Consider the following 26526-nt stretch of genomic DNA (forward strand, 5'->3'; position numbering starts at 1 on the left):
TTATTAATTATAATTAATAAAATAGTTGGAAAAAGTATAAATTAACAAATAAGTGGTATAATAATTAAAAAAAGACAAATGCTAATATATTGATATCATAAAATATCAATTATTTTAAAACAAAACAAAAAATGCAAACGAGAGATGAGACAAGTATATGTTATATAAAATCTTAAATATTTAAAATATTTGCTCAATAAAAAAGAAAAATAAAAAATAAAAAAAATATTAAAAATAAATAAATAAATACAAACTTATTCGACGTATTGATATTTGTATAAAAGAAGTTAAATATAATAAAAAATTATAATTAATAAATAAAATAAGCATATAACTTTAGACTCAACATGTTATTCTACTAAAAAGCATTATATATATATATATATATATATATATATATATATATATATATATATATATATATATATATATATATATATATATAGTTTATGATACAAAATTAATATTAATTAATAAAATTAGTTATTGAAAAAGCTAATAAATTTATAAATCAATTTAAGATACAAAATTTAGTAGTATACGAGAAAAGAGTAAAAAACATTGAAATTAATGAACTCATTTATTGTGTTAACTTTTTAAATGTTTCTGAAATTGAGTGAATTAAAATCTGTATTGTGCACAAATATAAGTCAAACATAAATAAATTTGATTTGAAAAATGCATTTATGGAAGGTTTATTATTATTATTATGTAAAGAGCAAAAGTTAGTACTTGAAAAAAAATAAAGAAACTCAAAAAAAAGAAAAGTATTAATTAAAAAGAGATAAACATGGGAAATCACAAATTGGACACACACAAACCCCTGATAGGAAAAGCCAAATCTCAATGTTTCCTCTATCTCTGTCTCATCTCTTTATCTCTCCACACAAACGTTTTTCAAGGTTCCACGTGTCATAGGGTTTGGTTTGGGTTGGGTTAGGGGTTAAGAAAAAAACTGGGTCTATAGAGGGTTTAGGTAGAAAAAATGACCTACTATAACCGGTAAAGTAACACTTTTACTGGCTAATCCGGTTATGTGGTGAAAACAACGTAGCTATAAAGGGTTTAAGGGTACTGTTGCGTGGGTATTGGTGGGTTTTTGTGTCCTAAACTCTTCTATCTACTATTCTATCTATTCTATTGTTTTCTTTCATCTCACAATCACATAACAATTATTTCTTTTTTAAAAATATTAAAAAAATAAAATTTCACATTATTATTATTGAAGAACAGAGAAAAAAACTTGTGAGGTTTTTGTGTTTCACTTCGGAATTCCGTTTAGATCTCAAGCATTCTCCGACAATTTTCCTAGTTTGTACTTTTTTTTCTTCATTTGTCAGAGACAGAATGGGTTACCTCGGATTTTTCCTTACGTGATCACAACTTGATTCATCGGATCGTTTTTCGAATGTTGTTTTTCCAAGAGGTGAGTTTGTTTGTGTTGTTTTGTTTCTTGATCTTACGAGTTTGAATTTTGGTTTTTGGTGTTTTTGGTTTTGTTATGTGGTTGTTACGATCTCATCATGGCGAAGATTGTTTGGTGAATCTGTGTAATTCTTATTGAATTATGAAGATTTAGATGAAAAGAGAAATTGTGGTTGCGTGTAAATGAATTTTGCTCTAACATCTGAAGATTCTGTTTTTACTATTGAAAAAGTAATGGGGTTGAACTCAGAGGTGGGAATTGAGATCCGATCGTGGAAGTTAAGGTGTTTTTGTCGTATACAACTGGTTTTTCGTTGGTTTCAATGTTAAATTTTTGATTTTTTTGGTGTGGGGTTTTTGGACTACTTTGATTTGGCCTAAAAAGTGTTTTTTTTTAAAATATACTAGGATCATGGATTTTGATTCTTTTACTTCCATGGAATTGGAATTGTTTCTGAAACTCCATGGAATTCTTCTCAATCCATAATAGCTTTGATCTTTGGTCGATTTCATGTTTCTGTTACTTCCGTGATCCGGATTCAACCTTTGCAGCCAATAGTAGTCAATTTCTGTTGCTGTTGTGTCTTGTTAAATGAGTTGAATCTATGTGTTAAATTGGTAGTTTTTTGGAGTTGTTTTAAATCAGATCTTAATTGTTCTTTGTGTATTGAATTGGAGTTGAAATTATGTTCAACTGTTACATTTGGATGGATCTTATGACAGATTTGTTTCTTTGATGATGTCTTGGTTCTTTGTTTTTGTGATTTTCTATCATATTTAATTCTCATGTACTTCAATGTTAGTTTCCAAATTAATGATATGAATATTCCTTTTTGCCTTTGTACAATTTTGACTATGTAATAATTGTTTGTTTGAAATAGTTGAAAAAATGTGATAGTGTTAGTGATATTAATCTCGTTCGATGTTATGACAGTGACGAGGATCTGTTGAGTTGATGCTTCTGGTTATTTGATGAGAGATTTATGTTTAAATTATGGTGTTTAAGAAGAGGGCAAATAATGGATTCACTGGCTTTCAAGTTCCCGTTATTCCTCGAGCTCCTAGATCTGCAAGAGTAAGCACTTAATCATATATGCATTCTTCGCGATGCGATTTTGTTATGCATTTCATTTTCGTGTTTTGAATTCTATTTTAATCCCTTTAAGTTTGGTAATTGTTCAGCGGAGGGGCCCATTGAAAAAAACGGTTGACGATGGTCAGGTTTGCGCGTTTGAAATATTGGCATCTATAGCTGGGAAGCTATTGGAGGAGGGTGAAAGTTCGGCGTCTAGCAATGCTTCAGAAGGAAATAGCCAAGGCGTTATTGTGGAAAATCGACAAGATGAAGTTAAACCATTGATAACGGAGGGTATTCACCCGGGAAGCTGTATAGAGAGTATTTTCACAAGAGAGGTAGCCTCAGAAAACCGTGATCAGAAACCTATTCTGCACGCCAAGTCCGATTTTTCATCGGAAAAAGGTGAAAAAGCTAATGTGAAGACCGAAACTGTTGAATCGGATGATAAATATGTGAGTTATACTAATAGATTAGTAGTAGAAGCACCTGAAAATTTCAGGGAGTCTTATAACAGGAAAATAAAGAAAGGATTCAGATCCGATAAATATGGTTTGAAAGACCGGTTGGAATTGTATATGTCTCCTTCTCTGGTCGACTCGAAAGTTAATGTAAAATATCCATTTCATAGGAAGCCATTTCCCACTAATTCCTTTACCAAGGATGGGAATGACATTAAGTTAGATTTTAGAGATGATGACGAAAACTTTATAAGGTGTACAAAGGTTTGCGCCAAGTCGAAGACTTTTAGGTCCCCACGACGCATGGCACACCGCAGAATCAAGAATCTGCTGTCTTCTAAATACTGGAACGTTGCTCCAAAATTGAAGGACTGTGAACTTTCTAGATCTGGTAAGCGTGGTTCCAAATGCATACAGAATCTGTTACTTTCTTGATTGTGTTTTTAACTGAAAAAGTACTGTTGAATTTGCAGATCTAGAAGTACCTCTTTATCGTAAGAGGAAGACTTCTCATGGATCCGACAAATCTCGCCACAACACTATTATTAAGCGGAGGAAATTCTTTGACCGGGTTTCTGGTGTAACTTCTGATGGAGGATTCAGCAGTGAAAGTGTGTCTAATTCGCCCGAGAAAGGAAATGATGGACACAAGCCTAGCTCTTCTGCAAAAATACAAGTGACCGAGGAATCTCGTGGTAACTAATTCTCCGATATTCCTTCATTAATAATCTTGATTTGATTGTTCGGTACACTAAATAGTTACTTTTGCGATTTATATTCCTCATGAACAGTGAAGTTTAGCATCAAGTCATTTAGAATACCGGAGCTTTACATCGAGGTTCCCGAAACTGCAACCGTCGGTTCACTAAAGGTATAAATAGAGCTTCCCAACATAGATCTTATTGTTGTCATTTGTTAAAGATTCATCTATAAATTGTGTACTGTTGCAATTTTTTTGTAGAGGACAGTCATGGAGGCGGTAATGGCTATAATCGAAGGTGGTATGCATGTCGGTGTTCTTCTTCAGGGTGAAGCAATCGGAGATGACAATAGAACACTTGAGCAGACAGGTTTATCTTGCAATGAGAATCTCGATACCCTTAGTTTCATGTTGGAGCCTAGTTCAATACTAGCGTCTCCAGTTTCTTGTATCGGTGATCCTTCTTCTCAATGCGATACATCCGAACCTACCAGGTGAGCTAAATTTGATAACGTAGTTTCTTTTCATTTCCGTAGTTAATTCATGAAGGGAAAATCACAATGCTTTTTAACGAAATCCGTTTATGATTCAGCTATAGCTAATATCATCATTTAATTTTTTTAGGTCTCCAGAAACTCTTGCGTTAGATTCAGGGATAACCGATACTATAGATGACTCCAATTTGCCGATAATTCCAGGAAACCTAGTGGAAAATAACCATGATTCTGCTTATTCTCCCACTGACACCATAGTTGACAAGATAACACCAGATTCCAAAGCGATAGTTGCTCTTCCGGCTAGTAACGAAGCATTAGCTGTGGTACCGCTGAGTCAGAAAATCAAGCGTTCTGAGTTTGTTCATCGTCGAACCAGGAGACCGTTCTCTGTGACCGAGGTTGAAGCACTTGTTCATGCAGTTGAAGAACTCGGGACTGGAAGGTATGATTTTATTTATCAATAAATGTCGGCTTTACATTTTGATGGATGATAAAACTGACTTGCTGGTAATATTTCCGCCATGCAGGTGGCGCGATGTTAAGTTGCGAGCTTTTGATAATGCAGATCATAGAACTTATGTTGACCTAAAGGTAAATTGTTTCTTTCGATCTCTTTGTACACAAAGTGTCCTTTAAACCGAGACTTATTTGAGCTTATTTACTGACTTAAATACTGGTGAGATTATTTGGTAGAGTTTAATATGAACAATCTATGACATTTGCATAAGCTCTTAAACAATCACTTATATGATAGTTACTTATGCTATAAGTGATTAATTAAGCAGTTTAACCAAACATGGCCTTATTTGTATGTGCAGGATAAATGGAAAACACTAGTGCACACTGCAAAAATCTCCCCTCAACAAAGGAGAGGAGAGCCAGTACCTCAGGAGCTGTTGGACAGGGTTTTAGGAGCACATGCTTATTGGTCCCAGCACCAAATCAAGCAACATGGGAAACATCAAAGTGGAACATTGAAGATTACAGAAGCTTCAGCCGAAAGGGTGTCGATTCAGGTGTAGAAAAAGACTTGTGTATTGTTGAACAGGAAAAAGAAAAGGAAAGACAAAACTTGTACATTTTGATTTAATTTCTTGTAATATTCTCACACCAAATTCTTTGCCAACCGTCAATTGCTTTTGTGTTGGTATTTTGTAAATGATTTGATGCAATAAAGATTACTCTAACAGGAACTTATGCTGTTCTTTGATTTTTTTTTTCTTCCATTTGTATGTAACATTTGTCAAATGAAATATTGACATAAAAAAAGGAAAGGAAAATGATCTCCTTGTTGTATAAGTAACTTCTTTCATTCTATTTATAGAAATTGTTTTTTTGACAACATCTCATGTTTGTTTGTTACATGTTATATAAGTCATAAATTTGAATTTGAATTTAGACATGAGAATATTGATTATGTATTATGGTAGGCTTTTGATTTGGATAATGATTGATGGTTAGAAAATGGGTGATAATTGGATTACTATGTATTTGGTGTGAATGAATGATTAGGAAAATTTGAAAAATGACATGTTATCCATATATGAGAAGATGAGGTCATGGATATGACCCACCATTATTATGAGTAGTTTGTGATGAGTACAATCTGTTGATGTTTTAGGTAGTAAAATGAAAAGTAGAGGAAGACAAAGTGGGTTTGAGGACATAAATAGCCGAAACTTAGAATATTCCATCTCTTACATATCATCCTTATCCGGACCTTTGCAAAAAAATTCCATATCCACGTGCATGCACCATACAAATTTATTTTTATTTTTATTTTTAAATTAACAAATTTTTAGGTATTAGTTGAGGACGGATATCTTTAATGAAAACTGATTTAAAATATTAATTTATTTTTAAATAAAAAATATATAAAAAGTGATATAATATTAAATAATATTAAATATGATTCTTTTGTTGGACAAGAATATCGATAGGTACTAGAATGTTCACCCTTTAATCTTAATTTGTCAAGGAGACAATAAAATGAAAAATAGTATTATTGATCGGTGTAAATGAAAAATAGTATTATTGATTGGTGTTATATATTTTAATTTAATATAAATCTTATTGATTCTTATCACATTATTATTATTATTATTTAAAAAACAACTTAGTCATTAATGTGAAAAACCTAATGTTTTAATTGAATATTATAGTGTGCATATTTTTATTTAATTCAAAATGAAATAATATTTTAAGGTCTAAATTAAACTTTATTGAGAGATTTTTTTATGCAAGTGAAAATGCATCAGAATATTTGAATATGCTACACGATTGGATATTATTTTTAGAATATGCTACACTTGTTTTTTTGGATAAAAAATATGTCATACAATTTGATCCCTTTTGTATATAAAAAATAAATAAAAAATTATCTTTTTTAGCATCTATAAAATAAACTAAATAAATCAAGAATATATGACTATACCATACAATCTAATATACAAGTTCATATTTTATTTGTGGTTAAGAAATAAAAGAGCTTTGTTAATATTAATAAATATTATTTATTTTTTAGTGTCTTATAAAAATAATGATTGACTAATAAGTTAGCGGATAGATTATAGTTTATGGTTGATAGCTAATAATTTATAATTAATGATTGATGATTAATAGCTGATAAATTAATTGAAGTGGTTGATAAAACTATGTTATAAATGTAAAATGATATAAAGGATATTTAATATATAATTATTTTATTTTAAATTAAAACGAATTATTAAGGATAAAGTGAATTTTTATTAAAATAATAAAGGGTAGAAGTGGAAGAAAAAATATAAGTTATAAGCAATAAGATAAAACGCTGAAAAATAAGCTATAAATTTGTAAAATAAGTTATAAGTTCGTGATGAAAAGATCGTTACTAAATCGATTTAAATTGTCATATGAGCTTATAAGCCATAAGATATAAGTCATAAGCTTGAATAGTCACAAAAACTGCCTTCATCTTCTTTTGCTCAACGACCTTGAAAGATTAGGTCACAAGAAGATGCTTTCTAATTCTTTTTCTCATAATACATTTAAGCATATTATAATGAATGCATGATACAAGAATTAGGATCAATCTTGGATTACATTTAAGAAACAATGTCACAAACAAGCTGCACATATCTTAGAAAATTTGTTAGTTCAATCCTTGATGAATCAACACTTAAAGAACATCTTAAATATAATTAATGTCTTGAAGACAAATCTAATAAGGTTTTACTTTGAAATAATCTATATAATTCATTGTAAGAGAATGTTATATCATAAGTAATTCAATATAATTTCATGGGGATTCATTGAATTGCATAAGCTTCCATAACGTTTACTAAAACTCGTCTGGGATCGTAGGAACCATATCCTCAACTTTTTGAGTCGTTAGACTTTGATCAAAACTCGAGCTCTGATACCAATTGTTGGGTGAGAATATGGAAACAATAATGTCTAGAGGGGGGGGGGGTTGAATAGACCCTAAATCCTTTTAGATAATTTAAAAACTTTAAGGTCTCATAAAACAAAATCGGAGATTTTAGAAAGAGCGGAAGCAAAACACAAAGAAGAGAACTTGGAAGCATCTCAATGAATCAAGTTGCATGGAATGATACATAAGAGAACTTATATAAAGAACGATTTCTAGCACAAGTCATTTATATGACATACAAAGCCACTTGCAAATGAAGTGATTTAAAAACACATTACTTAAATGATCTTAACAATGCATAATTAACTTCATGATGATTCCTTAGAATTGATACACCACAAACCTAAGTTTATACATTGAAACACTATAAACAAGATCTAGTCTATATGGTATACATTCTATGAAAATGCAAACATACAATAGCAAATATGAGATGAGTGAATGCTTGAAAAGTAAAAGGATAGAGAAAGAGAAAGATACATAGAGATATATAATGATTCGACATTCATCCTCGCTTTGTCTACATGCACTCCTCAATGGATGATGTCGTCGGAACATACTCACGATCTTCCACTATGATAAAAATATGATTACAAGGGACTATCACACAATAATTCCATTTGATGAAGTAGACACTAAACTGCTAGCACAATACAACACAAGATCTTGATCCAATAACCTATTTATCCATAATAACCTACTCAAAGTATTTGTATGTGGCAATCCACCTGATCCCATCGATTTCTTGTTTGAGCGATTTTCCTTAACTAAGTGTATATTGGACAAATCCCAACTTTGTCTGCTAGCAATCTTTCTCCAACGCCGCCAAAGAAGGACAACTTTCAACTCCACCTTACAAACCGTTGATACTTGATTCTACCAAAGACTTCCTTGAAGTATAGTGGAAATTATTATCCTATTAGATAACTTCTCAATCCCAAACTGCACTCAAGAAATGATATTTGCACCTATTACAAATAAAAAACCAACTACACACAAACCCATTAGATACCCTAATGTACCACTAGTCTCCTTTTTACTTAACCTTTAGAGGATAATCCTTAAACAAGGAAAGAGACGAAGAATGAAGATGGTGAACAGTGCTAGATAATCTCAACAACAACTGACATTACAAGCGATTAGTCAAGTAACTCAGCTTTGATGAAAGATGAACACACACATAAGATTTAAACAAGTTTCTAGATAAGTGGATCTTGGTTCTTGAAATTCATCAAGAGCTTGATCAAATCCTCAATAAGATCTGGACAACTCGTTCTCAAAAACACACAAAACAACAACTCAAATTACACAATCAAGATTCAACAAAAACTAATAAAAAATTGACATGGATTCAATATCAAAGATTGATGTTTGGTGAAGAAGAGATAATAATGGTGTAAAGATAAACACATTAAATATAAGATGACAAATATCACTATTTTTTGTCTCTATAAAAAATCATAGATTTCCACACTTTTTATTGTAATCAAAAGAAATAAGTGATCCGCTGTCGCGCGCGGATCAAAAACGAGTATTTTTGACAAAACGTAGTTAGCGACAAATTGACTCGGATTATCGTTCTCACAAGGATTCTTGAATGAATTAACCAATGATAGTAACGATTAATGGGGTTTTAGTTGGTTTAAGATTCAATTAAAAAAATAGATTAAAATAAGTGATTATTGAAATAAGTTGTAGCAACAATTTACTGATTCGGTCTTTGCCTATCATCGACTATCGTAATTCCAACCGCAGATTAACTATTCCTATTCGATTATAATATCAACTGACAAGCGCAATTGATAGTATAAGTTGTATGTTCCTATTATCCGAATTAAGCAAGCGGGATTAAGTTTCATGAATTAAGCAAACATGAATTAAACGGACTCGATAACGAATTAAGCAAACGAAATCGTGACTATAGTTAGGATCACACAATCAATCGGATTAAATCAATATAGCATATGTAAATCGGATTAAGCAAACAAAATACATATATTAATATTGAAAGGAATAAAAAACCTGAATAAGAATTACTAAAATCTCAAGGTATCGGAACCCGAATACAGCAAATTGTTTGGATCGATTAGTTCTTCATGAGAATTCTTGCCAAAGCTTTCAAGTATTTCGTGAATAGTGATTGTTCCCTAATGTTAGTGACCGTTATCTCCACACACGCATAACATTAGGGAACAATCACTATTCACGAAATACTTGAAAGCTTTGGCAAGAATTCTCATGAAGAACTAATCGATCCAAACAATTTGCTGTATTCGGGTTCCGATACCTTGAGATTTTAGTAATTCTTATTCAGGTTTTTTATTCCTTTCAATATTAATATATGTATTTTGTTTGCTTAATCCGATTTACATATGCTATATTGATTTAATCCGATTGATTGTGTGATCCTAACTATAGTCACGATTTCGTTTGCTTAATTCGTTATCGAGTCCGTTTAATTCATGTTTGCTTAATTCATGAAACTTAATCCCGTTTGCTTAATTCGGATAATAGGAACATACAACTTATACTATCAATTGCGTTTGTCAGTTGATATTATAATCGAATAGGAATAGTTAATATGCGGTTGGAATTACGATAGTCGATGATAGGCAAAGACCGAATCAGTAAATTGTTGTTAAAGCTTATTTCAATAATCACTTATTTTAATATATTTTTTTAATTGAATCCTAAACCAACCAAAACCCCATTAATCGTTACTATCATTGGTTAATTCATTCAAGAATCCTTGTGAGAACGATAATCCGAGTCAATTTGTCGCTAACTACGTTTTGTCAAAAATACTCGTTTTTGATTCGTGCGCGACAGCGGATCAAATTGGCGCCGTTGTCGGGGGAATACTTTATTTGCAACCTCATCTGCAGTAAGAATATCAACTTGCAAGGCAGCCTCAATTTCAGCACAAACAGAGCAAATTTTAGTTTCAGTACAAATATCACAAGAATAAACATCATCAAAATCAGACAATGATGGAAAATCAGATACAAACAAATCACTACAAGTATCATCAACAATTTCATAAATCAAATCTATTTGAAAAACAGAATGTTCTTCCAAGGGTTGTTGGTTTGATCCTTGAGCTTGCTGCATGACATTCACCAAAGTGGCAAGTTGCCCAATCTGTGTTTGCAAAGTCTTTAAAGTAGAATCTACTTGTTGTTGAAACTGGAGATTATTTGCAGCCATTTGTTTGACAATATCTTCTAGTGAAGGTCTAAAAGGTGCAGAGCACACAACCTCAAATTCCTTCAGATGCTCATGCGGATCCTCACCTGCAAGACCACTAAACCTTGGAAACAAGTGTATTAAACCAGATTTCAATTCAAAAGGAGTGTCAGCTTCAGGATATTCGATACACATGTCATTATAATTCACATCAGGGATAGCTAACTGCCTTAAAGTTCTTTGATCAGCCATAGTCAAAAACAAACACAATGAAGGAAAACGATTAAAATAAATTTAGAAAAATAAACTAACACCGAAATTAATCTAATGACGTCAATTAAGAATTTTGAGAAATTTTTCAGATTTTTTTAAAACTACCAAAACCAAAAATAAATCATAAAAAATAGAAAAATAAGGAATTTCGGTTTTTTAGGGCGGCATCCACTATTTATTTCATAAATAGAGGCTTTTGATTACTGATTTTTTGCTAATGAATTGACAAAAATTCGGAATAATCTGAGACAATTTATTTAAAAACAGATTTTTCCCTAAACCGCAAAAAAGACCAATACGTAAGTTGGATGAAACTGCGAGGAAACTAGGACCTATACGCTTAGACACTAAACCTATGACTCTAAAAACGATTAAAAGAAACAAGAATCCCCGGTAACGGCGCCAATTTGATCCGCTGTCGCGCGCGGATCAAAAACGAGTATTTTTGACAAAACGTAGTTAGCGACAAATTGACTCGGATTATCGTTCTCACAAGGATTCTTGAATGAATTAACCAATGATAGTAACGATTAATGGGGTTTTAGTTGTTTTAAGATTCAATTAAAAAAATAGATTAAAATAAGTGATTATTGAAATAAGTTGTAGCAACAATTTACTGATTCGGTCTTTACCTATCATCGACTATCGTAATTCCAACCGCAGATTAACTATTCCTATTCGATTATAATATCAACTGACAAGCGCAATTGATAGTATAAGTTGTATGTTCCTATTATCCGAATTAAGCAAGCGGGATTAAGTTTCATGAATTAAGCAAACATGAATTAAACGGACTCGATAACGAATTAAGCAAACGAAATCGTGACTATAGTTAGGATCACACAATCAATCGGATTAAATCAATATAGCATATGTAAATCGGATTAAGCAAACAAAATACATATATTAATATTGAAAGGAATAAAAAACCTGAATAAGAATTACTAAAATCTCAAGGTATCGGAACCCGAATACAGCAAATTGTTTGGATCGATTAGTTCTTCATGAGAATTCTTGCCAAAGCTTTCAAGTATTTCGTGAATAGTGATTGTTCCCTAATGTTATGTGGCTGTTAGGTATATGGAAAACAAGGAATTTGGTTTACAACCCAACTGGATCGAAAACATAACCCCAAGCCTAAAACTAATGACCCAAAACTTAAATAAAACTAGTGCTGCAACTTCAACGAATTTTCTGGCCCTGTTACAGTCTGATTCAGCTCTCGACTTCTGAACAAAAGTTGTAGATCTTTTTCTTATCTTTCCATCGACTGGTAGAACGTCTCAATCTGATACTCCTAGCTCAAGATATGATTTTTCTCGCGAAAGCTGCTAATGTTGAAAATTAAACACGAAAATTAAATAAGTGCAAAAATAACATAACTTATGAAAACACATTAAAACATAAAAATAATCAAAGCAAATCGAAGAAATGCTTAAGTATAAACATGGAAGAACGTGCATCAAAATGCACTGATCAATAAGCATTTAAATGAGTGATAGAAAATTGAGTTTTTATGGTTTGATTTGAATCAAGAAGGAAATTTGATTTGAATCAACTGGATAGAACCAAAAAGAGTTTCTTTTTCAGGCACGTGATTTAAATCATTATTTTTACTTGATTCGAATCAAATGGGATTCTGATTCGAATCATGTTCAAAATTTAATATGAATCAAATGATCCATAGTAAAATCCCAATTTTCAACAGGTGAATGATTCAAATATGATATTACACATGATTCGAATCAATTACCAGAAATATCAAAATTCAAATGTTCTAACTTGTGATTCAAGCTACTCACGTGGAAGTGACAAAACAATAACTTTCATATGCTAAAAAAGGAAATAACTAACAAGGATCAACTGATACAATATGAAATGCAAAGTGGTATTAGTGGTACAGTTACATAACCAAACAAATACAACAACTGGAAAGAAAGATCTCAATCACACGAATGAATTGAAATAGCATACACATTACAAATGCACAATAAAACAATAATTGAATTGAAAGACATAAAAAATTAATAGATGTTTAAAGCACGTAAAAGATACCAGATGCTTAAAGCACGTAAAACATCTCTGGACGCATGCAAAAGCACACCAACCTTTTCTTTTGAGTTTTTCCCCAGTAAAAAAGTTATGGTTTAGACATGCATCTCTGTATATTGATTGGATGTATTCGAAGATGTATCTATGAAATTTTCCCTGAAGTCCTTTAAAAGGTGTTGGGAGCATGTTAATGGTAATGGTGAATTATTTCTAAGATGCATCTTTAGAAATCCCCCTTAATCATTTCATAGCAGCACCATTGTCCCAACATCATAATTTTTTGAGGCCAACTTATATTAAAGTAAAATAAAAGTAAAATAAAATTATTAAATTTAAATGAAAACAAAAAGTCATACATTATTCCAAAAAGTCAAGACCATACATAATATTTTTTCGAAAATACAAAAATAAAAATACATCCAAACATAAACTAACTACTAGATATGTCTAACCCTACCTCTTCCTCCGTATGTATTACACAATATTCCGTAACTCGACAACCATGCGTTCCACGAGGGCCAACTAAGGATTATCATCCTCAAAGACTCATGCCTCTATGGATCCTCTACACATCTCTACAACATGGCGACAAACCATTATCACGCTCTCGGCCTACTCATCCTGAACCTCTAGTACCTCCTGGTTAGCTGACCTAGGTGGTATTCTAGGAGAATCTGGTTTCATGATATGGTGTGACACCCTATAAAACCATGTCATATAGCCCTATGCATAAGCCCAATGTACATGGGTTGACTCTCGACAATAAACCAACAAGCCCAAAAAACAGATAACATTAACGGACTAAGTAGTAGTGGGTTATTCCAGCTCCAAAATCTTTCAGCCATGGTTAATCAATTTCAAACAATCACGCTCTTGTAAAAAGAAAAAATAACCATCAGTATGGATTTAATTAGTTGACAACGTACTTCAAAAGAAAATAAATAGACCTCTCCATGCCAGTGATGCATAATAGCAAGGAATGCATAAAGATGAAGTAATAAGGTATCAAATGGGACTCCTATGTAACTCTCTAATGTGGCATCGGGATCTGAAACAAGTTCCTCATGGGCTTCAGAGGCTTCAGGATCAACAAGGACTTCAGGAACTGCAGGTTCTGCTGCCCGTGAGGCCTGAGAGAGTCGACTACAAGAATCATACGAGTGGGAACCTCGGGGTTGCAAAGTAGATGCATCATCAAACGAATTATCAATAACTCGTGGCCTCGTGGTCCCCACTGCGGCCCTCTCACGTCGTACCGACACAGTTTGGGACACACGCCTGAGCCTAATCTGACTAGTGTTATTTTCAGCCATTACACCTGCCTTAGAAACATAGACATATATAAACAATATGTCCGAAGAAATTCACAAATTCAAAAAAATCATCCAATTCTTTGCCAGAGTCCAAACAACAAGATGTATCTCCGAAAATAATGCAGAGCAAATTCGCAAATGCATCTCCGAACAAACCTGCGATATTGCTCCCATGACAGAAACCCCTTTTTTTGCCCTAATAGTCCAAAAAAACCTTAATGCATGTGCTTATAGCCTATCAATTTCGCTTACACTACTATATAATGTACCTAAAACAACTACTATAACTTAAACAACTAACTACAAATCAAAACATAAAAGTAAATAAAATTTTTAAAACTTACCAATCAAATTGACGAGTAGCAAAAGATTGAATGTTTGAGATGCTGGAAAGGAGGAGAAAGAACTACAATAATATAATCTTTTTTTAAACACACATTTTACGCATACAAAGACGTGTCTTTAGATTAATTTTTTGTACAATAAATATATCTCTTCAATTTGACTTGAGAAATTTCTAAAATAGAATGAAATTGTATCTCTGAACTCTAAAAACAGTTTGAAATTTTCATAATAATGTGAGACCATCCATAAAATTGGAAACAACATTTCCTATTTTAAAAGGCATTCTAAATAAATAATAATCCAAATCTTTTGGGTTTTAAAGTCTATCTTGATTGGTGAATCTTTAGAATTCAACTAATCTAAATTTTTGTAACAAAATAAAAAACGTGTTGTACATAAAAATATTAAGTAAACTAGAACAATAAAATTATAACGAGATGAAATATGAGCTACTAGATGAAGATAAAATAATTCTAAAATAAAAATGAAATATGTTGTTTATTATTTTGGTAAATATAAAAAATAAATCATTCATCACAAGCTATTTATTTTGGTTCAAAATTTGAAGGCCTTTGGTTTTGACCATTTTATGTTACCGACTCTGCATAAAATAAAATAAAACTGTGACCATTATATTCATATTTTCAGAAAAATATAACAATTATAATTTTAGTGCCATTACTCAAAAACCCCTTAAATTGATATAATTCAAAACTTAATATTTATTTACAGTATTATCTGAAATTTGATTGGCCATAAAATTTTTGTGGCTGAGTTTTATGGTACTCTATAAAGGGCAGGTCATATTCCAGTCTAACTACTCTTTGTTTTCTGTTTTATAGAGACGGGACTCTTTACTGTCTGTTTCCGTAATTGCTAAACTAATGACTAATTAATGAGTGCATAATCCAAATGGTTTAGTAAGATAGTGTTTGATACGTAGAGAAAATAACATAATGAAACTGTTATCATCATCTTATCTCTTTGGTTAATATTTTTTTAATGTAACAATTAAATATATTATTTGTAGTCCTATGCTTTATGCTTTATTTGTTTTATTTGTTCAATGACTCAACATAAAATATGGTATTTTTAGCTCAACATAAAATATAGGATTTTTATTTATTTTTGTTGTGAATATAATTTAAGTTAAATATTTGGATAGATCCAAGTCTAAAAGTTAATTAGGGTTGAATATATATATATATATATATATATATATATATATATATATATATATATATATATATATATATATATATATATATATATATATATATATATATATATATATATATATATATATAAATAGATATAGTTTGTAATTCAATATGTTGTGAAAATAATGTCGAAATTACAAAATATAATTGGTTTTTTGATTGGTAAAAAATCCACAAGGATAGAAGAGAAGAAAACAATAAGAACACAATGAAATTGGTTATAAACTATTATTTTTTACTTTCTCTTTGAAACAAGATTACAAGTGTTACAGAATAACAAAATAACATCTCTCACCCTAATTGGGATTTACGTTGTATAATGATGAGAGAGTAGTATGTTATTTATAGAAAATTAACATACTAAACTAACGGATTTTTACACACAGACTCATTACACAAGTTAACTCAGAGAACAAACTAACTTAAACAATTAAGCATAACAAACAAGCCCAATTCGAAATGCTAACAACCCTATCATACTTCGACTACAACATGTGAACAGACTTCAACGACATGCTAAGGTCATGTCGAATTGTCGAACCAAGAAGCTACCCTTCGACCATACTAGAGTTCGATCCAATATCTCACAAATCTCCATCTTGAAACAAACTCTATAACATCAAGGGAACAAACTAGCTTTCTTCAAGCAGCTTTATCAACGACATATAGTGGAAAAACTTACAACTTGGTAATGTCTTGGTGATAATATCAGCAACATTGTGATTTATCGAAGCCTTCAGCACTTGGACTTCTCCACGCTCGATTACCCCTCTGACGAAATGCAGCCTCACATCGATGTGCTTGGTTCGCTCATGATAGGATGGATTCTTCAACAGGTGTATAACACTTTAACTATCACATTTAATAGTGATAACTCGACCTTGAAGTTTTAGTTCCTTAGCAAAACCTTCAAGCCACAATGCTCCTTTCACAACTTCAGTGAGGGCGATATATTCCGCTTCAGTGGTGATAATATCAACAACATTGTGATTTATCGAAGCCTTCAGCACTTGGACTTCTCCACGCTCGATTACCCCTCTGACGAAATGCAGCCTCACATCGATGTGCTTGGTTCGCTCATGATAGGATGGATTCTTCAACAGGTGTATAACACTTTAACTATCACATTTAATAGTGATAACTCTACCTTGAAGTTTTAGTTCCTTAGCAAAACCTTCAAGCCACAATGCTTCTTTCACAACTTCAGTGAGGGCGATATATTCCGCTTCAGTGGTGATAATATCAACAACATTGTGATTTATCGAAGCCTTCAGCACTTGGACTTCTCCACGCTCGATTACCCCTCTGACGAAATGCAGCCTCACATCGATGTGCTTGGTTCGCTCATGATAGGATGGATTCTTCAACAGGTGTATAACACTTTAACTATCACATTTAATAGTGATAACTCGACCTTGAAGTTTTAGTTCCTTAGCAAAACCTTCAAGCCACAATGCTTCTTTCACAACTTCAGTGAGGGCGATATATTCCGCTTCAGTGGTGATAATATCAACAACATTGTGATTTATCGAAGCCTTCAGCACTTGGACTTCTCCACGCTCGATTACCCCTCTGATGAAATGCAGCCTCACATCGATGTGCTTGGTTCGCTCATGATAGGATGGATTCTTCAACAAGTGTATAGCACTTTAACTATCACATTTAATAGTGATAACTCGACCTTGAAGTTTTAGTTCCTTAGCAAAACCTTCAAGCCACAATGCTTCTTTCACAACTTCAGTGAGGTCGATATATTCCGCTTCAGTGGTTGATAAGGCAACAACCTTCTGAAGTGTTGCTTTCAATATGATTATTGTGCCTAACATAGTGAACACATATCCAGAAATAGATTTTCTGGAATCCATGCAACTTGCATAATCAGAGTTCACATACCCTTTGATTTCTGCTTTACTATTTTCACCACATGCTCCACCATAAATCATGACTCTGTTCAGAGACTCATTTATGTACCTTAGAATCCACTTCAATGCTTGCCAGTGAGCCTTTCCAGGATTCGCCATGTACCTGCTTACAAGACTTACTGCATATGTTATGTCGGGTCTAGTTCAGACCATATCATACATCAAAGAACCTATTATGTTAGCATATGGGATACTATTCATATAAGCTCTTTCGACCTCAGTACTAGGACACTGATCTGTACTTAGCTTGAGTTGAGGGTTTGTCGGAGTCACAATAGGATTTGAATTCGACATACCAAACTTGTCGAGAATCTTTCGTAGGTATGTCTCTTGAGATAAACATAATTTTGACTACTTTCTGTCTCTTCGGATGTCAATCCCAAGAATACTAGATACTGCTCCCAGATCCTTCATATCAAACTCTTTATTGAGTTCAACCTTCACCTTCATTACATCCTCGACATTGTTGCTTGCTATGAGAATATCATCCACATAAAGCAACAAAATAACAAATGAATTTCCAGGTCAAAATCTGAAGTAAACCCAGTGGTCGAACTGACTTCTAATGAAACCTATGTGTGTCATGAACTTGTCGAATCTCTTATTCCATTGTCGAGGAGATTGTTTCAATCCATATAAATATCTATTCAACTTGCACATATAATCTTCCTTATCATTTTCCGCATACCCTTCAGGTTGCCTTATCAGGATTGTTTCATCTAGATCTCCATACAAGAAAGTAGTCTTCATATTCATTTGTTCCAGTTCTAGGTCGAACTGTGCCACTATGACAAGTAACATTCGAATGGACATGTGCTTCACAACAGGAGATAACACATCATTGAAATCGACACCTTCTTTCTGAGTGAAACCCCCTACGACCAATCTTTCCTGTATCTCTTCGACGTCACTCCTTTGATTCATTCCTTAACTTTGAAAATCCACTTACAGCTGACTAACCTGGCTCCAGCAGATTTCTTGATCAGTTCCCAAGTGTGGTTATCATGAAGAGACATCATCTCATCATCTATGGCCTTCAACCATTCGGTCTTATTTCGACTCCTCGTAACTTCCTTATAGTCTTTAGGTTCTTCATCTAGAACCTCACTTGCAGAGATTAAGGCATAAGTTATGAGATTTGCATACCCAAGTTTTTGAGGTGGCTTGATGATTCTTCTCGGCCTATCTCTTGCCAACAGGTAGTCATCGACAGTTTCCCCATCTTCCTCAGTATCTTCAGCATCTTCAACATGCTCCGCCTCAACATGAATTTCTTCCTGTTCCAGCTCTTCTTTAGATATCTGTGCACTTCGACTAATGTCATCAGTTTTCTTGAGAGCTATCTCAACTTCATTAAAAACTACATCTCGATTGGTGATACACCTTCTGTGACCTGGCTCTAGACACCATAGCCTATAAGATTCGACTCCTTCATGGTATGCCATGAACATGCATCTTAGAGCTCTAGGTTCGACCTTGTCTTGCCTAATGTGAGCATAGGCTATGCAGCCAAATACTCTAAGTTTGTCGAGATCTGGTGGATGTTCCGACTAAACTTCTTCAAGTGTCTTCATATCTAACACGATCAAAGGACATCTGTTTATCAAATATGTTATTGTCGAAACATCCTCTGCCCAAAACACCTTCTTTAACCCAACACTAGTCAACATGCATCTAACTCTTTCTAAAATGGTCCGATTAAACCTTTCATCCAAACCATTTTATTGGGGAGTACCTGCAGTAGTTTTGTGCCTTGCAATACCAGAGGTTGCATAAATTTTTTCGAACGCCTCATTGTGAAATTCAAGGCCATTATCGGTTCTCAACCTCTTGACCTTCTTGCCAGTCTGATTTTCGGCCAGAGTCTTCCAACTTTTGAAGTTCTCAAAAGTTTCATCCTTAGTGTTCTGGATGAATACCCATAACTTTCTGGAATAATCATCAATTATTAATAGAAAATACCTTGCTCCTGAATTTGATAGACACCTCCCAGGCCCCCAAAGATCGACATGGATGTAACCAAGGGATCCAGGTGTTCTTTGTTTGCCTTTATTGAACTTCACTCTACAAGACTTTCCAAGTACACAGGGTTCACAAAACTTTAGCTTTTCGACTTTGTCTCCACCAATTAGATTTTGTTACCCCAATTTGACCAGACCCCTTTCACTGACATGGCCCAATCTCATGTGCCAAATTTTTGTCTTCGACAAAGGTTTCGTGGATGCAACATCTGCATAACCACTGACAAATTTAGCCTCAAGGGTATACAAGCCTTGTTTATTCACGCCTCTTAAGACTTCCTTCGACTCCTTCATAACTTTTAGAATACTTTTCTCTCCTTGTAAAACATATCCTTTCTTGTTGAATTCACCAAGAGAAATCAAATTTCTCTTCAAATCATGTACATACTTGACTTCAGTCAACAACCTTATTGACTCATTATGGAGCTTGAATCTCACAGATCCAACACGCAATCTTGCAAGCTTTATTGTTTCCAAGCAATACAAATCCACCATCTTGATCACATAGTTCCTCAAACAAGTCTTTGTTTGGAGTCATGTGTCAAGTGCAACCTAAATCCATACTCCACTCTTTACTTGAGTCTCCACTTGAAACCACAAGAACATCAAATTAGTCAAAATCATTTGAACAATGGTTGTGTTGCCATTATCCTTACCTCTATGATCTTTCAAGAATTCAGGGAACACTTTTCTTGTATGACCCTCCTTCTTACAGTGGTACCATCGAATACCAGATGCATCACCACTACAAGACTTATGCTAACTTTTACCCGTTTTCTTGTCGAACTTGCCATCTCTTTTTGTGAATTTCGCCTTAACCGACAGACCTTCACCGGTCGAAGATGGCATGTACTCCTTTCGTTCGTTCAAATCCTTAGAGTACAAGGATGATTGAACTTCTTCAAAGGTCAGAGACTCTCTTCCATACAAGAGAGTTTATTTGAAGTGAGCATGTGTTATGGGCAAAGCACACAATAATAACAACGCTTGATCTTCATCCTCGATTTTTACATCTATATTTTCAAGATCAAGAATCAGCTTGTTGAACATATCCAACTGCTCATCCATAACTTTGTCTTCACTCATCTTGAGTGAATACAAAGCTTGCTTCAGGTATAGGCGATAGACCAATGATTTGGTCATGTACAAAATTTCGAGTTTCTCCTAAAGATCCGACATCATCGTCTCCTTCGAAACTTGTCGAAGAACCTTATCACCAAGGCGCAATAAGATGGCGATGTGGGCTTTCTCTACCATAGTCAATTTTTATTTATCCTTTAACGCATCTTCCATGGCTCCGACTCCCTTCAACGCTTCTAAACAAACTTGTTGAACCAGTAAAACTTTCATCTTCAAGCGCCACAGGTCGAAATCGTTCACTCCGGTGAAATTTTCAATCTCATACTTTGTTGAAGACATCTTCTCCATGCTCACCACACCAATTTTTTATGAAAATGATGTCGGAATTACAAAGTAAAATTGGTTTCTTGATCGGTAAGAAACCCACAAGGGTAGAAAAGAAGAAAACAATAAGAACACAATGAAATTGGTTATAAACTATTATTCTTTACTTTTTCTTTGAAACAAGATGACAAGTGTTACATAATATAAAAATAACCTTTCTCACCCTAATTAGAATTTGCGTTGTACAATGATGAGAGACTAGTATGCTATTTATAAGAAAACTAACATAGCAAACTAATGGATTTTACACACATGCCTATTACACAAGTTAACTTAGAGAACAAGCTAACTTAAATAATTGGGCATAACAAACATGCTCAATTCGACATGTTAGCAATCCTAGCATACTTCGACTACAGCATGTGAATAGACTTTGACGACATGCTAAGGTCCTATCAAATTGTCGAACCAAGAAGCTACCATTCGACCGTACAAGAGTTCGATATAATATCTTACACAATTATGTATTATTCTACTCATTTAATAATAATATCCTATTTTCTCTATTCTTCTCTCTCACTTTTTCGAAACAAACCCTTTTCTCATAAAAGTGCCTCATGCACTAACAAATTGGTATCATAGCTTCGGTTTTCTTGATCGTGCTTTTAAGAATCATACGTTGGTGATAGTGTTTTCGGGATTGTGGATTGTTAATTGATTGTTGCAAAGATGAACGACAATAATGGTGGTATTCCAAACTCTCTTATGGTTCTTGACGGTAAGAATTGAATTCGATGGAATAAACAAATGCAATCATTGCTTGGCTTCCATGAAACCTTTGAAGTGGTTAGTAATGGCGTTCATGTGCTTCCTGCAAATGCAATTGATGCTCAGAGAGTCATCCACAAGGATGCCAAGACGAAATATTTCAAGGCGTTATTTTGTATTCAATCGGTAGTAGACTCGACGAATTTTGATCGGATTTATCATGCTGAATAAACAAAGGAGGCATGGGATGTTCTGGTGAAGTATTACGAAGGCGGTGACAAGGTTAAAGGCGTCAAGCTGGAGGTGCTTCGACGACAGTACAAATTACTGCAGATGGGAGAAGACGAAAAGATTGCAAGTTATGTTGCTAAGGTGCAGAATCTTGTTCATCTCATGAAAGGTTGTGGTGAAACCATAACTGATAAGATGATAGTTGAGAAGGTAATGTGTATGTTAACCTCTCACTTTGATCACTATATCGTCGCTATTCAAGAATCCAACAATCTTGAAACACTGAAGTTGGAAGATTTGATTGGTTCATTGGAGTGTATTAGTTGAGAATTCTTGAAAGAAAGGGAATTCAAGATTTGATACAGGAACTCCAAGCTCAAACATGGAAGAAGCATGGTGGTTCTAACAAGTTGAGAGGCAAGACTCAGAGTAAAAAGTCTTGGTCGAACCCTCAGAAGCATAAGGTCGATTATGATTCCTCCAAAAGAGGATAAGGAACTTCAACTAATAAAGAAGAAAAGAAAGGTGTACAGTGTTACAATTATGAAAAATGGGGCCACTTGGCCAAGCATTGTTGGTACAGAAAAGACAAGAGAGCGATAAAAGGAAAGGACAAATGAGCAAACCTTACACACCAAGACTTTTGAAGAGTTTTGTGCAAAACATGGTATTGATCATAAGGTAATTTCTTCTTACACGCGTCAACATAGATCGTTGTAAGTAGAAGGTATAGGCGACGTAGTTATTCAAAGGAGTAATCATGGAAAATCTATGATCAAAGATGTACTCTACGTACCTGGAATGAAGTGAAACTTTCTTAGTGTTAGATAGCTGGTCAAAAAAGGTTTCTCAGTCGGGATGAAAAATGGAGCCTTAGACTTATTCGACACAAAGAATAATTTGGTCTTAAAGTCTCTACTGTCGAAGAACATGACATTTAAGATCAAGATCTGCTCGACAGAGATGCAATGCTTGAAGACAGTTGTCGACAACAAGGATAGTTGGTTGTGGCATTTGAGGTTTGGCCATTTGAATTTTAGGTCACTCAATCAACTGATTACTCAAGAGATGGTAAATGGCATGCCAAGTCTTGTAATGCCCGACAAGTTATGTGAAGGTTGCTTAGTAGAGAAGCAATCCAAAAATGCTTTTGTTTCAACTGTACCAATGAGATCCTCTTGCATACTAGAAGTAGTACATTCAGATGTATGTGGCCCGTTCGAGGATCATACCATTGGTGGAAACAAGTATTTTGTTTCATTTGTTGATGATTATAGTCGAAAGCTGTGGATCTATGTGATCAAGCGAAAGGACGAAGTATTTGAAATCTTTAAGAGATTCAAGAAGCTTGTTGAAAAACAGAGTGAAAAGAAGATCAAGGTTTTGTGTACAGAAGGAGGTGGTGAATACACAACCAAGACTTTTGAAGAGTTTTGTGCAAAATATGGTATTGATCATGAGGTAACTGCTCCTTACATGCGTCAACATAATGAAATAGCATAAAGAAGAAATAGGACAATATTGGATATGGCAAGATACATACTAAAGCAGAAGAGTTTGCCAAAATCCTTATGAGGTGAACTAGTCACCACTGTTGTTTACATTCTAAATAGGTGCCCTACCAAGAAGTTAACGAGCAAGGTTCCTGAAGAAGTATGAAGTAGAAAATGACCATCTAAAGGTGTTTCACTCTATTTTCTACAAGCATGTTCCTGATGCGAAGAGAAGGAAGCTTGATGACAAGAGTGAACCTATGATACTTGTAGGATATCATAAAACTGGTGCGTACAGGTTGTTCAATCCAATAAATGAGAAGATCGTAATGAGTCGAGATATTATGATTGATGAAATTTTCTGTATGGGATTGGAATTCTGGTGAAGCAACTAACAAGCCACTTATGGGTTATGGCATCGACGAAGAAACTAATGAGATTGAAGTTGAAGACGTTGCTGAGATTCAAGATATAGTCGACATCGAAGCAAATAGTTGAGATGGTGTGGATGGTATAAGCCAAAGACCATAAAGAACTAGATTTCTTCCAGCAAGGCTTCAAGACTATGAAGTTGCTAGGGATGATGAAGTCACAACAGATGGCGAATTAGTTTATTTTTCTTTACTTGCAGGTGCTGAACCAATCAACTATAGAGAAGCCTTAAAGAATAAACTGTGGAAGTCAGCTATGGTCGAAGAGTTGCAAGAAATTGAAAGGAATAACACATGAGAGTTATTCGAATTGCCAGCATATACAAAAGTTATCAAAGTGAAATGGATGTTCAAATTGAAGCATAATGTTGATGGGTAGATAGCAAGACATAAAGCAAGATTGATAGCTTGAGGATTTCTTCATAGAGAAGGACTCGACTATTCTAAAGTATAAGCCTCAATAACAAGATTGAAAACTGTCAGATTGATGGTAGCCTTGACATGCAAGCAAAGTTGGTCAACATTTCACTTAGATGTGAAATCAACATTTTTGAATGGTCCCTTAGACGAAATTGTATATGTCACATAACCTCATAGGTTTGTGATTCAAGAGGAAGCAAGGAAAGTATACAGGCTGCACAAAACGCTCTATGGTCTTAAACAGGCACCTAGGGCATGGAACAAGAAGATTGAATCTTACTTAGTCGAATTGAGATTTGTTAAATATAGGTCGGAGTATGGTGTCTATGTACAGGTCAAGGCACAAAATATAACCATCATCTATTTGTATGTCGATGACCTGCTGGTAACAGGAAATAACATGGAGAACTTGTTGAAGTTCAAAGAGCTAATGAAGAGGGAATTTGAAATGTCGGATTTGGGAAATTTGTCATATTTCCTAGACATGGAATTTAAAAATACCAGGCAAGTTATGGTGTTGCATAAAAGAAAGTATGTCAAAGAAATACTCAAGAGATTCATGATGGATGAGTCGAATCCTGCATCCTTGCATGTCGAAACAAACCTGAAACTGGAAAAAACATGGAAAAGATGACATAGTCGACACAACTTTGTTCAAACAAATAGTAGGATATATGAGGTATGTATGTAACAGTCGACCTGATATAGGTTTCTTAGTCGGATTAGTGAGCAGATACATGAGTGAACCTAGAGTGTCACACATGAAGGCTGCAAGAAGAATCCTGAGATACTTAAAAGGATCAATAAATTGTGGAATTTTGTTTCCACGAGATTCTGAAAGTAAAGAAGTTGTTAATTGTTATTCAGATGTTGATTAGTGTGGAGATAAGGAAGATCGAAGAAGCACGACTGTATATTTCTTTCAAGTGTTTGGTGCATCAATCTCATGGTGCTCGAGAAAGCAACCTGTGGTGGCATTGTCGTCATGTGAGACTGAATATATAGCTAGATCCTATGCAACTTGTCAAGCAATTCAGACCAGATAAGTGTTAGAAGAAATGGAGGTCGAAGTGAAGAAATCCTCGGTACTACAGATCGACAACAAGTCATCCATAAATCTTGCAAAGAATCAAGTTTTGTATGGGAGAAGCAAGCACATCGAAGATAGATTTCACTTCTTAAGGGAGAAGGTGAGTCGAGGTGAACTTGAAGTGAGACATTGCTCTAGTGAAGCACAGTTTTTCGATATTTTCACCAAAGCCTTGAAGATCGATAAATTTCTAACATTGAGAAAGAAATTAGAAATAGTTCAGATTAACTAGTTAGTGTGTTCGACAAGTTTGTACATTCGTATTTGACAAGCTTGTGCGTTTGACAACTTGGGTTATAAGGGGTATGTTATGAATATAATCCAAGTTAGTTACTTGGTTAGGCCCAAGCCCAAAAGTTAATTAGGGTTAGACATGTATATAAATAGATATAGCTTGTAAATTCTACTCATTCAATAATAATAATCATATTTTCTCTATTCTTTTCTCTCTCTTTTTAGACAAAAACCCTTTTCTCACACAAGTGTCTCATGCACGAATAGTTTTATATGGTTCGGTTGCTAAGCATAAAGCAAGGTTAGTAGCTAAAGGATTGCTACAAAAGTTTGGTTAGGCTACTTTGAATTATTTGCACATGTAGCAGACGTGAAACCATAAGGTTTGTTATTGCTATAGCTGCAAATATGAATTGGCCTCTGATACATTTAGATGTAAAGTCAACTTTTCTAAAAGATCCATTGCAAGAAGAATAAAGAAGGGAAGGTGTACAAGATGCATAAAGCCTTGTACAGGATGAAACAAGCTCCAAGGGATTGGAATATGAAAATT

At 33.9% G+C, this 26526-nt stretch overlaps 1 protein-coding gene across 1 annotated transcript; it reads left to right on the top strand.

Annotated features, from left to right (window-relative positions):
• The first annotated feature begins 1087 nt into the window (after nt 1-1087).
• Nucleotides 1088-5351, top strand: LOC127083825 (telomere repeat-binding protein 4). The gene is made up of 9 exons (XM_051024162.1): nt 1088-1426; nt 2360-2500; nt 2608-3352; nt 3435-3656; nt 3753-3832; nt 3923-4155; nt 4286-4600; nt 4686-4749; nt 4977-5351. The coding sequence occupies exons 2-9, from the start codon at nt 2420-2422 to the stop codon at nt 5178-5180; spliced, it is 1944 nt and encodes a 647-aa protein (XP_050880119.1). The 5' UTR covers nt 1088-1426; nt 2360-2419; the 3' UTR covers nt 5181-5351.
• The last annotated feature ends 21175 nt before the right edge of the window (nt 5352-26526 follow it).

The sequence above is a fragment of the Lathyrus oleraceus genome, chromosome 5, assembly GCF_024323335.1.
Source record: "Lathyrus oleraceus cultivar Zhongwan6 chromosome 5, CAAS_Psat_ZW6_1.0, whole genome shotgun sequence".
NCBI classification, from domain to species: domain Eukaryota; kingdom Viridiplantae; phylum Streptophyta; class Magnoliopsida; order Fabales; family Fabaceae; genus Lathyrus; species Lathyrus oleraceus.

Bases quoted from the DNA above. Each gene is read 5' to 3' on its own strand.
- LOC127083825 (XM_051024162.1), top strand. From the start codon at position 2,420: ATGGTGTTTAAGAAGAGGGCAAATAATGGATTCACTGGCTTTCAAGTT. The intron at 3,353-3,434 runs GTAAGCGTGGTT...TTGAATTTGCAG, and splicing joins CTGTGAACTTTCTAGATCTG to ATCTAGAAGTACCTCTTTAT. The intron at 4,156-4,285 runs GTGAGCTAAATT...TAATTTTTTTAG, and splicing joins GATACATCCGAACCTACCAG to GTCTCCAGAAACTCTTGCGT.